We start from the raw sequence: 14,147 nt of genomic DNA, 5'->3' as shown, positions 1-14,147 counted from the left end.
GGGGTTGATATGGAGTTGTGGTGGGTTTATGTTTTCCCGTGAATCAATGTGGCGTTGTGGCTGATGCGATTCGGCCAATTGGGTCCCCACGGAGCCAAGGATGGGGGCCAGATGTTAGTGAGAAGGATTCTATGTTCAATCCACATTGCCGGGAGCCCTTTTCTTGTTCTTATTCCTTCTTGGCGGGGTACTTGTCCGTTTTCCATTTTCTCCTCTCTTTTCAGCTCCTTCTTTTCCACTCCGTTATTGATTTATGTCTTGATCAGAATAGGGATGATGTACTTTGATAACAGAGTCTTTGTGCAGGTTTCCCAGCCTTGTAAAGACGTGCCGTTCTCGACCAATTCAAGATAAGCTGGTTATCCTCTTCTTTCAATTGTAGGCGAAATCATCTGGGGAATTAACCTGGGATATCCTATTCATCGTGTTGATCCGAGAACCCGGGCTGAGACAGATGGATTAAAGCAATCCAAAGCGGGCTACCGTGACTACGCACGTGATTTCCAGAGCTTGGTCCAACGGCTGCAGATTTTGGGTGTGGTGGGACTCCAGCCAATAGACGAGACGGATGGTAGACACTCTGCACCCTGCGCAATTGCTGTTAGACGAGCAAGCAGCTATTAGAGGTCGACTCAACAGCGGAGCATCTTGTGTAGGAGGCTTTTGAGTTGCCGGGAACAGACTACTGCAGCTCTGTATTCATCTCATTGCTGTGCCGGTCATCCCGTAATCGCTCGCGTGGGTTGTTGCTCTAGGCATCGACATAACCCATCAGCTCACTCTCGCCTCTGGCTCCCCACTGCGCTGTAGTTATCGCACAGCCTCCAGCTCCAGCGGGCTCACGGACAGCTCGGGTGGGTCGCTACCGGGCGTCGATACGTCAGCGAGCGCCAAACAGTGAACACTACCGTACCTACTAGGTCACCATCCCTGCGCCGCGCCAGCCTCCAACCTCGCGATCCAGCGTCTCCTCCGCCGTGGTCCGTCCCAATCCAGCGTCACTCGACTTGTGCGCCGACCGCCGTCCCTCCGCATCTCCTCCTCCTCCACCGGTCGACTCCTCTCCTCGTCCGTCCGTCCCGCCCGCCCGCCATGTCGTACTTCTTCGCGACCCCCGTCGACATCGATGTCGTGCTTGACGATACCGACGACCGCTCCATGGTCGATGTCAAGCTCGACAAGAACCGCCGCGAGAAGGCGCCGCTCTTCATGGACGGCGAGTCCGTCAAGGGCGCCGTCACCGTCCGCCCCAAGGATGGCAAGAGACTGGAGCACACCGGCATCAAGGTCCAGTTCATCGGCACCATAGGTATGCGACTATTTCCCGGCCGCCCCTGAAGCAATCCATCCGCGCCCCCGCCTCCTCCATTGAGCCCGATAAACCGCTCGCGACGCACCGGCCGCAATTGCTTCGATATCCTCGATACTGACTCCATCGCCAGAAATGTTCTTCGACCGTGGTAACCACTACGAATTCCTCTCCCTCAACCAAGAACTCGCTGCCCCCGGCGAGCTGCAACACCCGCAGACCTTCGACTTCAACTTCAAGAATGTCGAGAAGCAGTACGAGTCGTACAACGGCATCAACGTCAAGCTGCGCTACTTTGTCCGCGTCACCGTCTCCCGCCGCATGGCCGACGTCATCCGCGAGAAGGATATCTGGGTCTACAGCTATCGCATCCCCCCGGAGATGAACAGTAGCATCAAGATGGATGTCGGCATCGAGGACTGCCTGCACATTGAATTCGAGTACAGCAAGAGCAAGTACCACCTCAAGGACGTCATCGTTGGCCGCATCTATTTCCTCCTGGTCCGCCTGAAGATTAAGCACATGGAACTGTCCATCATCCGGAGGGAGACCACCGGCGCTGCTCCCAACCAGTACAATGAGAGCGAGACCCTGGTGCGCTTCGAGATCATGGATGGCTCACCGTCGCGCGGCGAGACCATTCCCATCCGACTATTCCTCGGAGGCTTTGACCTGACGCCCACCTTCCGTGATGTCAACAAGAAGTTCTCCACCCGCTATTACCTCAGTCTCGTCCTCATCGACGAAGGTCAGTTCCTCTCCACCAAATCCCCACCCCTCTATGTACACAGCCTCCTCACACAGTCGCAGACGCCCGACGATACTTCAAGCAGTCGGAAATTATCCTTTACCGCCAGGCCCCTGACGCTGTGCCCAACACTGGCGCCGGCACCCAGCAACTACATGCACCCCCAGAGAATAAGCTAGCCGCAATTCAGGCCTAATATCGCACCCCCTCGCGGTTCGTAAATGGTGTACGTTGTTATCAGCTATTTGCAAGTTTTCTAGCATCGGTCCTGGCGTTTTAGGTTCAAATATGGGGAGACCAGGTGATGGAAGTCCCCGAGTTTCGTAACAAAAACAAAGAAATGATTAATCCCATATGAATCCCATGACATGTCCGAGGTATCTCGCCCTGTGAGAGTTTTGAAGCAACACCTTTAGTCTACATGATTTCCTCCCCTCTTCATACAATTTCCATGAGATCGTCCGCCTCAAATCCAAACTGGTTGTTGTGGATGGCTGCAATCCGATCTAGCTCATCCTGATACTGCTTCCGGATATCCGCCAATGATACCACCTTGCGCTTTCCGGCCGTCTCGCCGTTTCGCTCCTGTCCCGCCGTCTGTTCGTCGTATATCCAGGCCTGCTTGGGGTCCACGCAGCTGAGGGCATTGATGAGAAGCAAGTACTGCCTCGTCACGGGTGTGTCAAGGATATCGTCCCCAGTAACTTCATCTCCTTCTCCGGCGGACCGCAGCTTTTGGATGCGATCTAGCAGCACCGACGCCGCGCCTCTGTAGTTGCTGTGCTTGATTCTCCACGAATAGAGAACCTGGTGGTAAGGGAATCCGTCCATAACGTCTAGGGTCGCCTTGGATCTCAGAGCAAGGATGTCATCAACCTCCTGTTGCATGCCGGGGAACGGCAACGCCACGAGCTCGATGTTGTGATACGTCTCGCACATCTTGTCGACTAGCTTTCGGAGGCTCGAATGCCTCATAGCCTGGTCCTTGATCGATAACAAACTAGCATGGGCAAGCTCGAACTGCGACGTTGCTACAGCAGCATTGAACAAGCGGCTCTGCATTTCCGTCTTCATAAAGGCGGCATCCGGCCTGAAGCTGAGGAATTGCATAGCCAGTCTAGCAAATTCAACCACATATGAGTACGCCTTCTGCTTCTCGTAAAGCGCCACAATGTGAGAGTAGTATTTGGCGAGGCCGTTGTTAAGAAGGTTCCACTCGGTGTCGTCAAGAAGGCCACTACTATGGCGATCTATCTCAACATTCTCGGTACCTAGCGACTTGTTAGTAATTGTTTCAAGTGTTATGGCTGCTGACTTACTCATTCCAATCGCCGCCTTTCTGAAATGAATCGCAGCAGAGCCAAAGTCCTTGAGAGACAACATTACACGACCCTGCACGTAGACAGAAAAGGGGTTCTGATCGCAGAAGGGAGCAAGGTCCAGAGCTAGATCAGCCCTCTCCCGCTTGATCAGAGAGCATTGGATAAGCGACGGGGAAACCTCAATATCGCTATCCGGCGCACAAAGGTTGACGATAAGATCGGTGACGCTGTTGGCGAGCGGCTCATTCTTGATGTTGGCAAAACCGAGGAGGTGACCCACGTTGGCCTCGAGGGCCGTCACCACTTGGATATCCTCAGCTCCCTTCTTGGCGATGGCACCCTCGCCCTTCTCTCGGACGACAACCCCCGAAATCTCCGTCTGGGAGAGCCATTTTAGAAGCTCCAACCGTCGTAGAGCACCGATGAGCTGTCTGTAAACGAATCCGATATCGACACGGTTATGGAGGGCATCCGTATCCTGGTCACACTCAAATTCCATGAGAACGAGGAGGACCAGTTGACTGAAGCAGACTTTCCACTGCAGCTCGATGCTCTCTTGCACTGCCTTCACGACGAGCTTCCTTCCAAACTCGGTCAGAGGGTGGCGGAGATTTCGGCTCTTAGCGTCCACTGGTGCTGCAATCAGGTTCATGAGGTCGGCGTAAAGCTTGTCGGTCACTGTGCTGAAGTTTTGGCCCAGAGACTCAACAACCTGGTTGCAATCCTCATCCGTGATGCCTCGCCAGAACCCAGACTTGTCAAAGAAGTACTGTATCCGTTCAAGGTCCGTCTTTGATGAATCCTCGAAGACCTCAGGCCGCAGAACAGATTGGCAGAGCTGGGCGAGGTTGTCCGGGAGCCCTTCTACAAAGGTCAGGGCTGAGCTCACCAGAGCGGCTTGCTGCTCCTGATCTTCCTCTGGTGCTGATAGGTTATGGTACAACCGCTCGATGCTGCTGCAGTCTCTAATGGCCGAGAGGAAGTCGGAACACACGACCCAGGTCATGCCGCTGCTGGGGTCCAAAGACAGGCCTATGGCCTCTCCTCGTTGCTTGTCGAGCTCCATCAAAAGCCGATGGAACCTTCTCCACTGAGTCTCGCTGGATGCACGGAACTGCTCGTAGTCCATGGCACCAGCAGCGCCTCGGTCCAGCGTAGCTGTGGATCCTAGAACAGAACATATCGATTCAGCCAGTCCCCGCCCCTTGCCAACCTCTTTCGTGGCGCCCAATCCCCGTTCGTAGATTGACAAGGCCGTCTCCAACGTGGCCTTTGTGAATCGTCCAGGCTTCATGATCAGTTGGAGCCACTTCTCTGTGACATCGGTGGGATCGCAAGGTCCAGATGTCTCTGCCGTCTGCGTCGGGGTATCCACGTAGACACCCTCCCAGTTATATTCCCAAGACTGCGCCATGTTCTTCCGATCAACCTCCAGCCTTTGCACCCGGTAGGTCATATTATTCTTCCACAGGGTCCATAGTTGGATAGCACTCTCTGCGGGTGATGAGAGCACAAAATCGGCCAGGGTCCATACATCGGACGACGACGGCGTCACAGGAATCAAGGCGTTCTTAGGGAAGATGTCCTCCACGACGATGGAATGGCTGTTCTTCGCAATGATCTTCCAGAACTTGAACTCTCCAGCACCGATAGGAGAGAAGGTCGCGCAAATTCTCTGTCCTCGGTTTCGTCCGATGATTTGGACGAGGTTAGCTTGTGTGGGATCAATCGCCCACTTGCCGATCTCTTGTGGGTTCCTCTCGGCGTTTAGGATGTCGCCCGTGTACAGAATCTGGCCGTCGTTTACGTTCCAGATTCGCATTCGGTGGTCGAGACAGACGGTGATGGCGAAAAGGCAATCGTCCAGTCCAAATGACGAAACCTGTACTGCTGTCGCCGCACTGTATTCCATGTTGGTTTTGCCGTACTTGATCGTGTGTTTCCCCTGGAATGGGAGCAAGCTGCGAAGGTTCTGTGCCCATCCCTGGACGTTAAAGAATGACTCCTTCCAAATGGGAGCCGATGCTGAAAGATCTGTTAGTCGAGGGCCTCGTCCCGAATCCAGTCTCAACTCACCAACATGGGACTTGTTCCTGTCCAAACGAATCATGCCGCCGTCGTTGACGGTCACGAGGAGAGTCTCCGCCGTCACAGCCACCATCCGGTGCGCGTGCTTGAAACCCAGTCCCGCCGGCGACTGGACCTTTCCGAGCTCAGAAAGCCCAGCATCGATAGCCGCTCGCTTTCTGAAGAGGTCAGGCCGCAGGGTGAATGTGTACAGCTGGTTCGACTGGTCCAGGATGTAGACACAAAGGGAATCATGCTCCTCCGGGTCTGAGAATGTCACGCAGCCCGGCTGTATGGGTACGGGGAAGTGAAAATTCAGAACCAGAGGCGCATCTGCTGCCTGGGCCTTCTTGCAAACATCAACAACCCGAATGCTGAGTAGAGTCCCGTCCTCCAAGACCCGCCAGAGAAAGCTGCGAGGCGTGTCGTGCCATTGTCGGTGGTAGATGGACGACGCAACCGCCAAGTTCTTTAATCGAAAGGTCGTCTCGTCCTCGACAGAGTTGTCGCGCTCGTTCTTGCGATGGCTGCGACCGTGGGTGGAGGAGTTGCCGGGAACTCGAATCGTGACGATGGATGACGAGGCTGGAGGTTCGAGGTTCAAGCGGGTCTCTTTGAAGAGATACTGGGATTCGCCTGAATCCATCTCGCCTCCATAAAGCGGATCGATCGCGAAGGCTGGTGTCGTGTCTTTGAGGTTGGTTGCGATGGGCGCAAGTCGGTTGCTGAGGTGCGGTCGCGTTGCATGGCAGAATTTCCCAGTTGAAAGTGCACAGTCGCGCCCGCGCTAACCCAAAAGGGAAATCAGCTCTGCCTCATATTCACGGAGTGAATCACACGGACGCATGTTTCCACGATTTGCGACTTCTTTGAAAGACTTTTTACTTGGGATTGAATAAATTTAAACCGAAGGATCACAGCAAGTTATGCTCTACTGCCTAACTGCATCCTCAGCTACGAAAATACGCTCGCCAAACGGGCATATTCACTCCAACAAGCCCAGCAATTCTGCATCATGGTTGAAAGATAGGCAAAGCACCCATCTGTACACAAACGCCTGCAATCATGCAAATTAACATCATCATATACGCCGTCGCCTCGTACAAACTTCCCAAAACATTCCTTAGTCCTTCTCCATATCCTTAGGGGCAGGGTCACCGATGCCGTTCTCACCGATGGCAAACAAAGTATCGCTCTCTGGAAGGCATGGGCTATCATAAATCTTGGCAATTCTCGTCTCAGCGCGACCCTTTTTCAAGCTGATTCTGGTGGTGCTGGCGTGGGCGATAATGTTGCCACCGATAGGCTTTTTGGGATCTGGATTGAACATGGCACTGGGACCACCATCCACCTGGGCCACAACTTGGTTGGTGATGACGACAGCGATGCCAAACTCGTCTGCAAGGCGTTGAAGTGTCCTCATAAATTTGGCAAGATGAGTCTGTCGGTTCGAAAGCTCACCACGGCCGCAGAAGTCTGTACGGTAAAGCGCCGTGGCGCTGTCCACGATAAGGAGAGAGAATCTCGTCTCGCACATCATGGCGGCAGCCTGGTTGAGAAGTTGAAGTTGATGGTCTGAGTTGTAGGCACGTGCATAGGCGACATTGTCGAGAACCTCCTCACCGGATAGGCCGAACCGGTTGGCGACACCAAGCAATCTCACTGGGCGGAATGTGCCCTCGGTGTCGATATACATGCACTTACCCTCACCACCACCCATATCGAAAGGCAGCTGACATGTAACAGCGAGGGTATGACAAATCTGACTCTTTCCCGTCCTGAACTCGCCAAAAAGCTCAGTAACCGAGCCGGTCTCAATGCCTCCGGCGAGAAGGGTGTCTAGATTCTTCGATCCGGTCGTGATGGAGATCAGTTCGCTTCGGCGTTGATGCATTTCCGTGGCTGTGGTGAATCCCATCGGGACGAGCTTGGATGCTTCGAGAAAATCAGCAACATGCACAAAGGGTACCGTCAAGTTGACATTACTAACCCTCGGCCAGGATCTTGCCTGCCTTCTGTTCCGATATGCCCTTGATCTGTTCCAGCATTCGCCGCGGGGTATATGCCACCGATTCCACTGTGTTGTATCCTCCATCCACGATGAGCTGGATATCACGCTTCGTTAAGCCAGCGATGCCCTAAAGCCCCAAACCGTCAGTACCAATTGCAGCATTTAGACCGGGGATGGCTTACTTCAAGAGCACCAAGTGGTGTGGGAGCGCCGGGGCCGGTTTGGCCACCATCCTCTTCCATTTGGGCTTCATCATACTCCTCGGCCATGGTGGCTGCTGTACGGGTAGAGTTCCGCGTCCTGGGAGAGTGCAGAGGGACGATGCTAAATGTCCTGAAGTTTTGGGAGGGAGGGATTGGTAATCAAGGATGGCTTGAGATTTGAGGGGATGGTGTTGATGGAAAGCGCGGTGGACGCGTCTTGGGAGAAGGCAACAGCGCCACTAGGGTACGCCAAGTCACGTGAGGTCCATGTAGGCACTTAGCTTGCCACCGCTTACGGAGAGTGCATGGCATGATGAATACTGGAAGAACCAAGTGGATAATGAAAACATGCCACTGCATTTAAGAAAGGATTGTTTAGTTCAATTTAATCTCTTTGGTAGTTATTATGGTTTGTGCTAGTGTACAAGGGAGTGTGTAGAGCCCAGAAGCTATCAACGAGTCGCAAAGAAATGTGCTGCGCATTCCAAAAACATGGATCCATGCAACTTGAGCTCAGGAAACTGATTTATTAAAACCCTGGCTGGTCCAAGCAAATGCCGTTGCAAATTTAATCAGAGTGCCGTGTGCTGAGGTGGGCAATTGCCATCCAATGTTGATCGCTTAGAAGACGGTGATGCGTCGGGACTCGTGTTTCTTGGCCTTGGGCACAACAATGGTCAAGATGCCCTCTTGGAAGTTGGCACTGACGGTGTCCTGGTCGACCCGGGTGGGGAAGTTGAAGCTGCGGGCGAACTCGCCGACGCTGCGCTCGGTAAGCCAGTATTTGACCTTGTCGGCGGGCTGTGTCTTTTCAACAGCTGCCTCGTCAGGCTGCTTCTTCTCGACCTCCTTGGTGGCCTCGGAGTCGGACCCGTGAGAGACATCCTTGAACTCGTCCTCGACGGTCGCTTGGTAGGGGCTGTGGGGGCGCTGCTGCTCCTCATTGTCCTCGGTGATGGCGGCGGTCTCGCTAGCCTCCTCAACGGGGGCGGCAGCAGGGGTGGTAGAGGTGTAGGTGCGAACAGTCTTGCCGCGAATGAGCATCGTCTGGGGCTCGGTGAACTCGATGTGGACGTTCTCCTTGCTCACGCCAGGGAGCTCACCATGGAGCTCGTAGGCAGTGCTGGTCTCGCGGACATCAAATTTGGGCTGCCAGTGGGGGATTGAGGTCTGGCGAGCGCTCTGGCCCTGACGAGAGTAGTTGTCGAAGTCATCGAGGAGGCGGAAGAGAGGGGTGAAAGAGGTGTTGTCGGTGTTGTAAAAGTTGCGGGGGAAGAAGGCAGCCATTGTGTTTGCTTGGTGGTGGGTAGTGGGTTTGTTGGAGAAGTGGTTCAGTTTGACGGAGAGAGTTGTTGAAGAGAAGTTGGTTTGCGAGAGTGTGTAAAAGCTCTTGTGTGTGATTGTTGTGTGTGTTCTGATGGAGAAGTATTTCCAACTTTGGAGGATGTGAATCCTTGCTTTATACTTGGAGGAAGGAGAAAGGAGACGGTGATCGTGGCTTCGCACATATTCGGGAATGATCACGAAGCATTCCACTCGGAACTTCTAGAACTCGCCTGAATGGCAGGATACAGGCAGAATCGGTCTTACAAACGAAAAGTGACGTGATTGGGAGGGCGATTCTGACGCGTACACTCACAAATCACGTCCTACCTGATGCTGGTTGATGCTCGAACCTGGTGGATGTCGGTGGAAGATTCCAGCACGTACCAGAATCTAGAACCCAGAGTGATAGAGCAGACAACCACCTACCTTACTCGCAACTCTTCATCTCGAAAACAATTTCAAGCTAATTGGGCAGCTAGTGAGCTTTCACGATCGTTCGTATTGATGCGCACCGTTCTTCGATGATTGCCTGAGCAGCCTAAGTCGTCGTCGCAACAGTATTCCTCGCATGAATCTACAAGAGAGGATCATGGTCCGTGCGCGAGTCTAGTGTGGCTTACCTAATGAAAGTTGCTGCTCACTGCGAATTCATGACGTCACATCGTCTTCAAAGAATCCCTCCTCCAAAGAATAACCTCGAAAAGTCGTTCCCTGGCTGGAACGGGTTTGGAGCTAAAACCACCCAATATCGACATCGCGCTATAATTGCCACCTCTCTCACATTGCATTCGGATGGTCTGGTAAATGCTCACCGAAAACCTAATGGGTGATGTCGGTAGTAATATAGGTCTACTATAACTAGCATCTCCAGCCACACCAACCACTGAATGCCTCTGAAGTATTTAGAATGTCTCTATTTATAGCATGCCTGCAAGCTCGGAGTCTAAGGTTGCAGACACTCCCCAGTTTACTGCAGTACTAGTGGTACACATATGTACATCAATTTCAGATTTCCTGCGAGGCGTGACGATAATAGTTTGTTTCTGGCCGATTTCCTTGATGCTAATCAAAGAAACACTCGTGGTCACCACGTACACGCCTAGTTTAGCAGTTGCCGTCATCCAGAGCCAAGACCAAGATGAAAGCGGGTCTGTATCCATTCGACCCCTGTGCCACTCAAATCAAACGATGAGCAAGAATTCGTCCCCAGCGACGGGACTAGAGTGCATTAGCTAGCTCGTAGCTTATAAAAAAGTACTTGAGGTTTAATCAGTCAAAGAACTTCTTCATCCAATAATCATCCCAACCATGTCCAGCACATAGCCCCAGTCTTGCCGGGTCTTTGAATTAGCAACTCTTGGAAGGGAATGTCCAAGACGAATTCCATCGTCAGCACCTATAGAATGCCCTAATCGTCCATCCATGAAGTTCGTCATTGTCCGTAAGATCGCATGTGTGGGAAGTTGGGCATCACTGCCATTGGAACCTGCATGCCAGTCGTAGCCGGACCTGGGCTCTGAACCCGGTTGAATAGTCCAATCAATCTACGCCCAACCGATGGCTCTATTTCAGTACCATCACGGGCAATCTTGACCTCCCGATTCGAATTCCACGGGTTTCGCAGTCCTCTTGTTCGGTAAAATGGCAACTGGGTTGTTGAGAGCCACTCAAGCTTGAATGGTTTTCCCCAAGTCTTGGTCGCCTCCTCTTCACCACCAGCGCTCTTGTCACTAGAGATGCTCTCAGTGTCAGATAGATTATCAGACTCATCCCGCTCTGCTTCCCAGAATATGGTTCCTCTCGCGGAGTCATCAATGATCCTCCCTTTGGGTGCATGCTCGGTTGGCTCGGTTGGTATCGCTTTCGGTAGATCGAGATCGCTTGTCGACGCAGTCTTTGGTGCGAATTCAATAGCTGCCGCAGGATCTTCATTGATCTGTGACGTCATGCGTGCGTAGCCAAAATATTCGCCCGATTTATTGGCGGAGAAGACGAGGTATACGTTGTCGGCTGTCTATTGGCGAAGTTAGTTAGGGATAGTTTGGTTTCGATAAGAGGATGTTCATCTACCTTGAACGCGTTGTTCAATGATTCTTCGTTGTGAGATTGGGTTGCCCAAATTCCTGTGCGAACACTGAGCTCCAGGTCCTCCACAGTCAAGCTCTTTAAAATAAAGAATTTATCCTTCTGTGCTGTTTCGACTTCTCCTAGCGGACTTGGCTGGAGTTGCGTGACTTGTTCCACGGCCGGACTAGAACTTCCGACATCTGAGGGAAGAGGATCCAGGGACTGTTCGTTCTTCGAGGCCAGATTCATGACAACGGCAGGACCCGTCGGGGCCGTCACTCCAGTTGCCCCTTCCACAGTGCTCTTTCGAAGTCGACTGACAAGACGAACGGATTGAAACTTGGAATCGTGCAGCTTCTGTTGCGCCGCCATACATGTGTCCTCATCCTTGAAGTTGGCGAATGCACAGTTACTCTTCGAAATAAGGAACAGCGACTCCAATCCTGATGCTTCCTGGCAGATATGGTGAACGAGGCTCATTAGGTCGGTTTGCGGAGGAAGGTTCCCGACCCAGATTGCATGGCCTAAGTCAAAGTTAGCTGAGAGAAAAAGGACCATCGAAGTTTATTTCCTCACCACTCTGGCGTGGCTTCCGCGGCGGTCCTCGCACCGCGCTTTGCCGCCTCTCGGTCCCGTCTGGGCCATGGCTTAGCTCGGGTTTTACCAGAGGCTGCTTCCAAAGCCTACCGTGCCCCTGATTCGGGGGAGGAGAATGAACGCCACTGTTTGGTGTCGACTGAAACGTGGCTCGAGTATCGTTCGTGGCGGGAGCTGGGTGCATAAACTGGCTGGGCATCATTGTATTCGGCATTGCATGGGTAGAATGTATGTATTGGGTCGGAGGATAATAATAGGCTGATGACTGCTGGTTCATCATCATTTGGTTGGGGTAGTATGCCATGGCCTGTCTCGGAGGGATTGCTGGGCCGGGTTGGTGTTGTGGCAGATGATGGCCTTCATAATACTGGCCCATGTGTGGCTGCTGGACATAGTATCCTTGACCAGACATTTGAACCGTCTGGTGTCCCATGAACTGGGGCATATGCTGCATCATGGACGGAGAGTTCGATAGGTGGTAGCGCTGCTGCGGCTGTTGATTGACATGATGATACTGTCCAGGGCGATAGGCAACATGGGGAGGTGAGTTGGTCATCTGCCCCATGTTGTAAGGCCCTGGACGGTGTACTGAAGGAGCCTGAGACATATCAAACTGAGGCGTAAATGCGTAAGGGAGTCCTGGGGGGTAGTGGTGAGGCTGAGGAGGCCCATGCCCGAGGGCTATCCGTTGTTCGTCGTGACTTGGCGTTTCACCCTCTGCATCCTCGGTCTTCTGTTGACTCTGGTCGCTGGGTCGGGCGTCCGGGCTCGAGGCGAGGGGAAGATCTCCCATTTGTGTCGTCAAGTCGAAATCCCAACGTAGAAAGAGGATTGTGTCGCTATTAATCCGGCCACAGTCAGCTCCAGGCGTTTGTAGCTGGGGCTAAGATGGCATGGAGCTCGTACCTATTTCGACAGTATCGATGCCTTGTGAGCTAAGACCAACAGTCTAGGATATCCAGACCCAAAGATGTCTTTAATAAGGAGAAAAATTCTTGTTCTCTAATGGATGAGGGAGCCACATGCGGACAGGGCTATTTTCACATAAGCAACTACCTAGCCCCTGTTCACTGAACTGTGACTGGTCGAAGCTTAGAGCGGGAAGAGAGGGGGAGGGCTAAATAAGTCCGGGGTCGAGAGAGCTGTTGTCAGATGGGTACTAGAGACGAAAGAGGGGGCAGTTGTTGGTGGATCGTGTGCGTTGGAGATGTTATGCGGTGTGTTGCGGATCGTACGCCAGGACAAATGGCAATGAGCCGGAAACGCCAATTCAACGCAGGGAGACGCTCTCAAGTCGTGCAGTTAATGCCCCACGGGGGCCTGGGGGAGTCGAGGGGTAAAGGACGAAACAAGGCGTAAGGAGGGACCAAACGGCCAGGACATGGAGGGGGAGGGCCAGGGCACTTCAGGTGGCAGGAGAACACTTCTCGCTGTGCTCTTTAGTGCAACCAGGGACATGGGTGGCCTTGGGGCCAGGACGGGAGCTCGGGACACCAGTTCAACGAGGTTCTGAGCCACAGTTTCGGAGACGGTGAACTTTGAAGAGGGAATAAATACCCATCGGACAGCGGTCAGTCACGCAGACCGTGCAAAGCTCTGGCACCAAAAGCAGACCCGAGACCCAATATGCGAATTGGTCGAGAAACGAAGAGTTCTATGCGCGAGGGTGAGTCTCCAGGTGTTTTGGAGACGGACGCGAAAGAGGAGTGAAGTATGGAGCTACCAGGTGCTGGAGGGGTGGAAATGGGGGATTCATCGACCCCATGTCTTGCAGAAAAGCCCTGTGAGAGGCAAAGACCATGCGGCCGAACAATGCGAAGCAGGGGCCGACGGGACTAGGCCAAGGGTCTGGGCTTTCAAAACGACAGAGGAGGGTGCGGCTTAGGGCTCCTGCAGTGGCCAGATGGGGGCGAGAATGGATAATCAGACAGCTCGAGACCAGGCCAGATGGCAGGGACGGAGGGGCGCGGATCTGGGGACCATCATATCATAGTAAATGAGGAAAGACAGTGGACGATCCCCAGTCAGCAGGTATGAGGTTTTGGGATCGCGTGGTACTCCGTAACTAGACGTGGTGGGCTTGGTAGATGTGGCGGAGGAGAAGGTGGAGGTGGTGGAGAGATGGTGAAGAGTTAGGTGAAGGGCCGAAGATCAGTACATGACGAGGACGTTACAGTACATGGGCTACATTGAGAAACCTGGCAGACACCGAGGTACAGTAGTACCAACTCGGCCCAGCCAAGATCAGAATTCGAGGTCTCCGTCAGACGAGGGTGGCTCCTCTAGGGCGATATCTCGCCACAGCTCATCAGGAACCGGGGGGTCCGTTGATGGGGACGAGACAGGAGAGATTGGTTGAGGGACGGCGCGGAGGAAGAGACAGCCACACACCGGCCCAGGGACCAGGGGGAGGGGGTGTGTGGGGGGGTGAGGTGGGATCCTGTGGCGTGGACTGTGGCCTAAATGCAGGAAAGATATTGAGGAATAAATGGATGTC

General features: G+C 53.4%; 5 protein-coding genes across 5 annotated transcripts; 1 reads left to right on the top strand and 4 right to left on the bottom strand.

The window, feature by feature from the left end:
• Positions 1-1,092: 1,092 nt before the first annotated feature.
• On the top strand, positions 1,093-2,253 carry BGZ61DRAFT_470405 (vacuolar protein sorting-associated protein 26-domain-containing protein; the record flags this gene model as incomplete). The annotated part of the gene is made up of 3 exons (XM_046248076.1): positions 1,093-1,309; positions 1,443-2,057; positions 2,120-2,253. 3 exons carry the CDS (start codon positions 1,093-1,095, stop codon positions 2,251-2,253), a joined length of 966 nt encoding a protein of 321 aa, XP_046111690.1.
• Positions 2,254-2,495: 242 nt separating this feature from the next.
• On the bottom strand, positions 2,496-6,092 carry BGZ61DRAFT_338921 (nucleoporin Nup120/160-domain-containing protein; the record flags this gene model as incomplete). Its single annotated transcript, XM_046239175.1, has 3 exons — positions 2,496-3,328; positions 3,377-5,404; positions 5,456-6,092. 3 exons carry the CDS (start codon positions 6,090-6,092, stop codon positions 2,496-2,498), a joined length of 3,498 nt encoding a protein of 1,165 aa, XP_046111689.1.
• Positions 6,093-6,314: 222 nt separating this feature from the next.
• BGZ61DRAFT_377570 (Rad51-domain-containing protein) lies at positions 6,315-8,017 on the bottom strand. The gene is made up of 3 exons (XM_046242577.1): positions 7,640-8,017; positions 7,437-7,584; positions 6,315-7,381 (listed from the first exon to the last, which is right to left on the bottom strand). The coding sequence occupies exons 1-3, from the start codon at positions 7,724-7,726 to the stop codon at positions 6,570-6,572; spliced, it is 1,047 nt and encodes a 348-aa protein (XP_046111688.1). The 5' UTR covers positions 7,727-8,017; the 3' UTR covers positions 6,315-6,569.
• A 1-nt stretch (position 8,018) lies between these two features.
• BGZ61DRAFT_437246 (HSP20-like chaperone) lies at positions 8,019-9,438 on the bottom strand. The gene has a single exon (XM_046244089.1). It carries the CDS (start codon positions 8,945-8,947, stop codon positions 8,282-8,284), a length of 666 nt encoding a protein of 221 aa, XP_046111687.1. The 5' UTR covers positions 8,948-9,438; the 3' UTR covers positions 8,019-8,281.
• Positions 9,439-10,320: 882 nt separating this feature from the next.
• On the bottom strand, positions 10,321-12,545 carry BGZ61DRAFT_4903 (YT521-B-like domain-containing protein). Its single transcript, XM_046250323.1, has 3 exons — positions 11,630-12,545; positions 11,057-11,577; positions 10,321-11,000 (listed from the first exon to the last, which is right to left on the bottom strand). The coding sequence occupies exons 1-3, from the start codon at positions 12,441-12,443 to the stop codon at positions 10,419-10,421; spliced, it is 1,917 nt and encodes a 638-aa protein (XP_046111686.1). The 5' UTR covers positions 12,444-12,545; the 3' UTR covers positions 10,321-10,418.
• Positions 12,546-14,147: the final 1,602 nt, after the last annotated feature.

Source organism: Ilyonectria robusta, assembly GCF_021365365.1.
Source record: "Ilyonectria robusta strain PMI_751 chromosome Unknown BGZ61scaffold_1, whole genome shotgun sequence".
NCBI lineage: Eukaryota > Fungi > Ascomycota > Sordariomycetes > Hypocreales > Nectriaceae > Ilyonectria > Ilyonectria robusta.
Note: the sequence above shows the minus strand (reverse complement) of the source record. Positions and strands in the feature narration are given on the sequence as shown.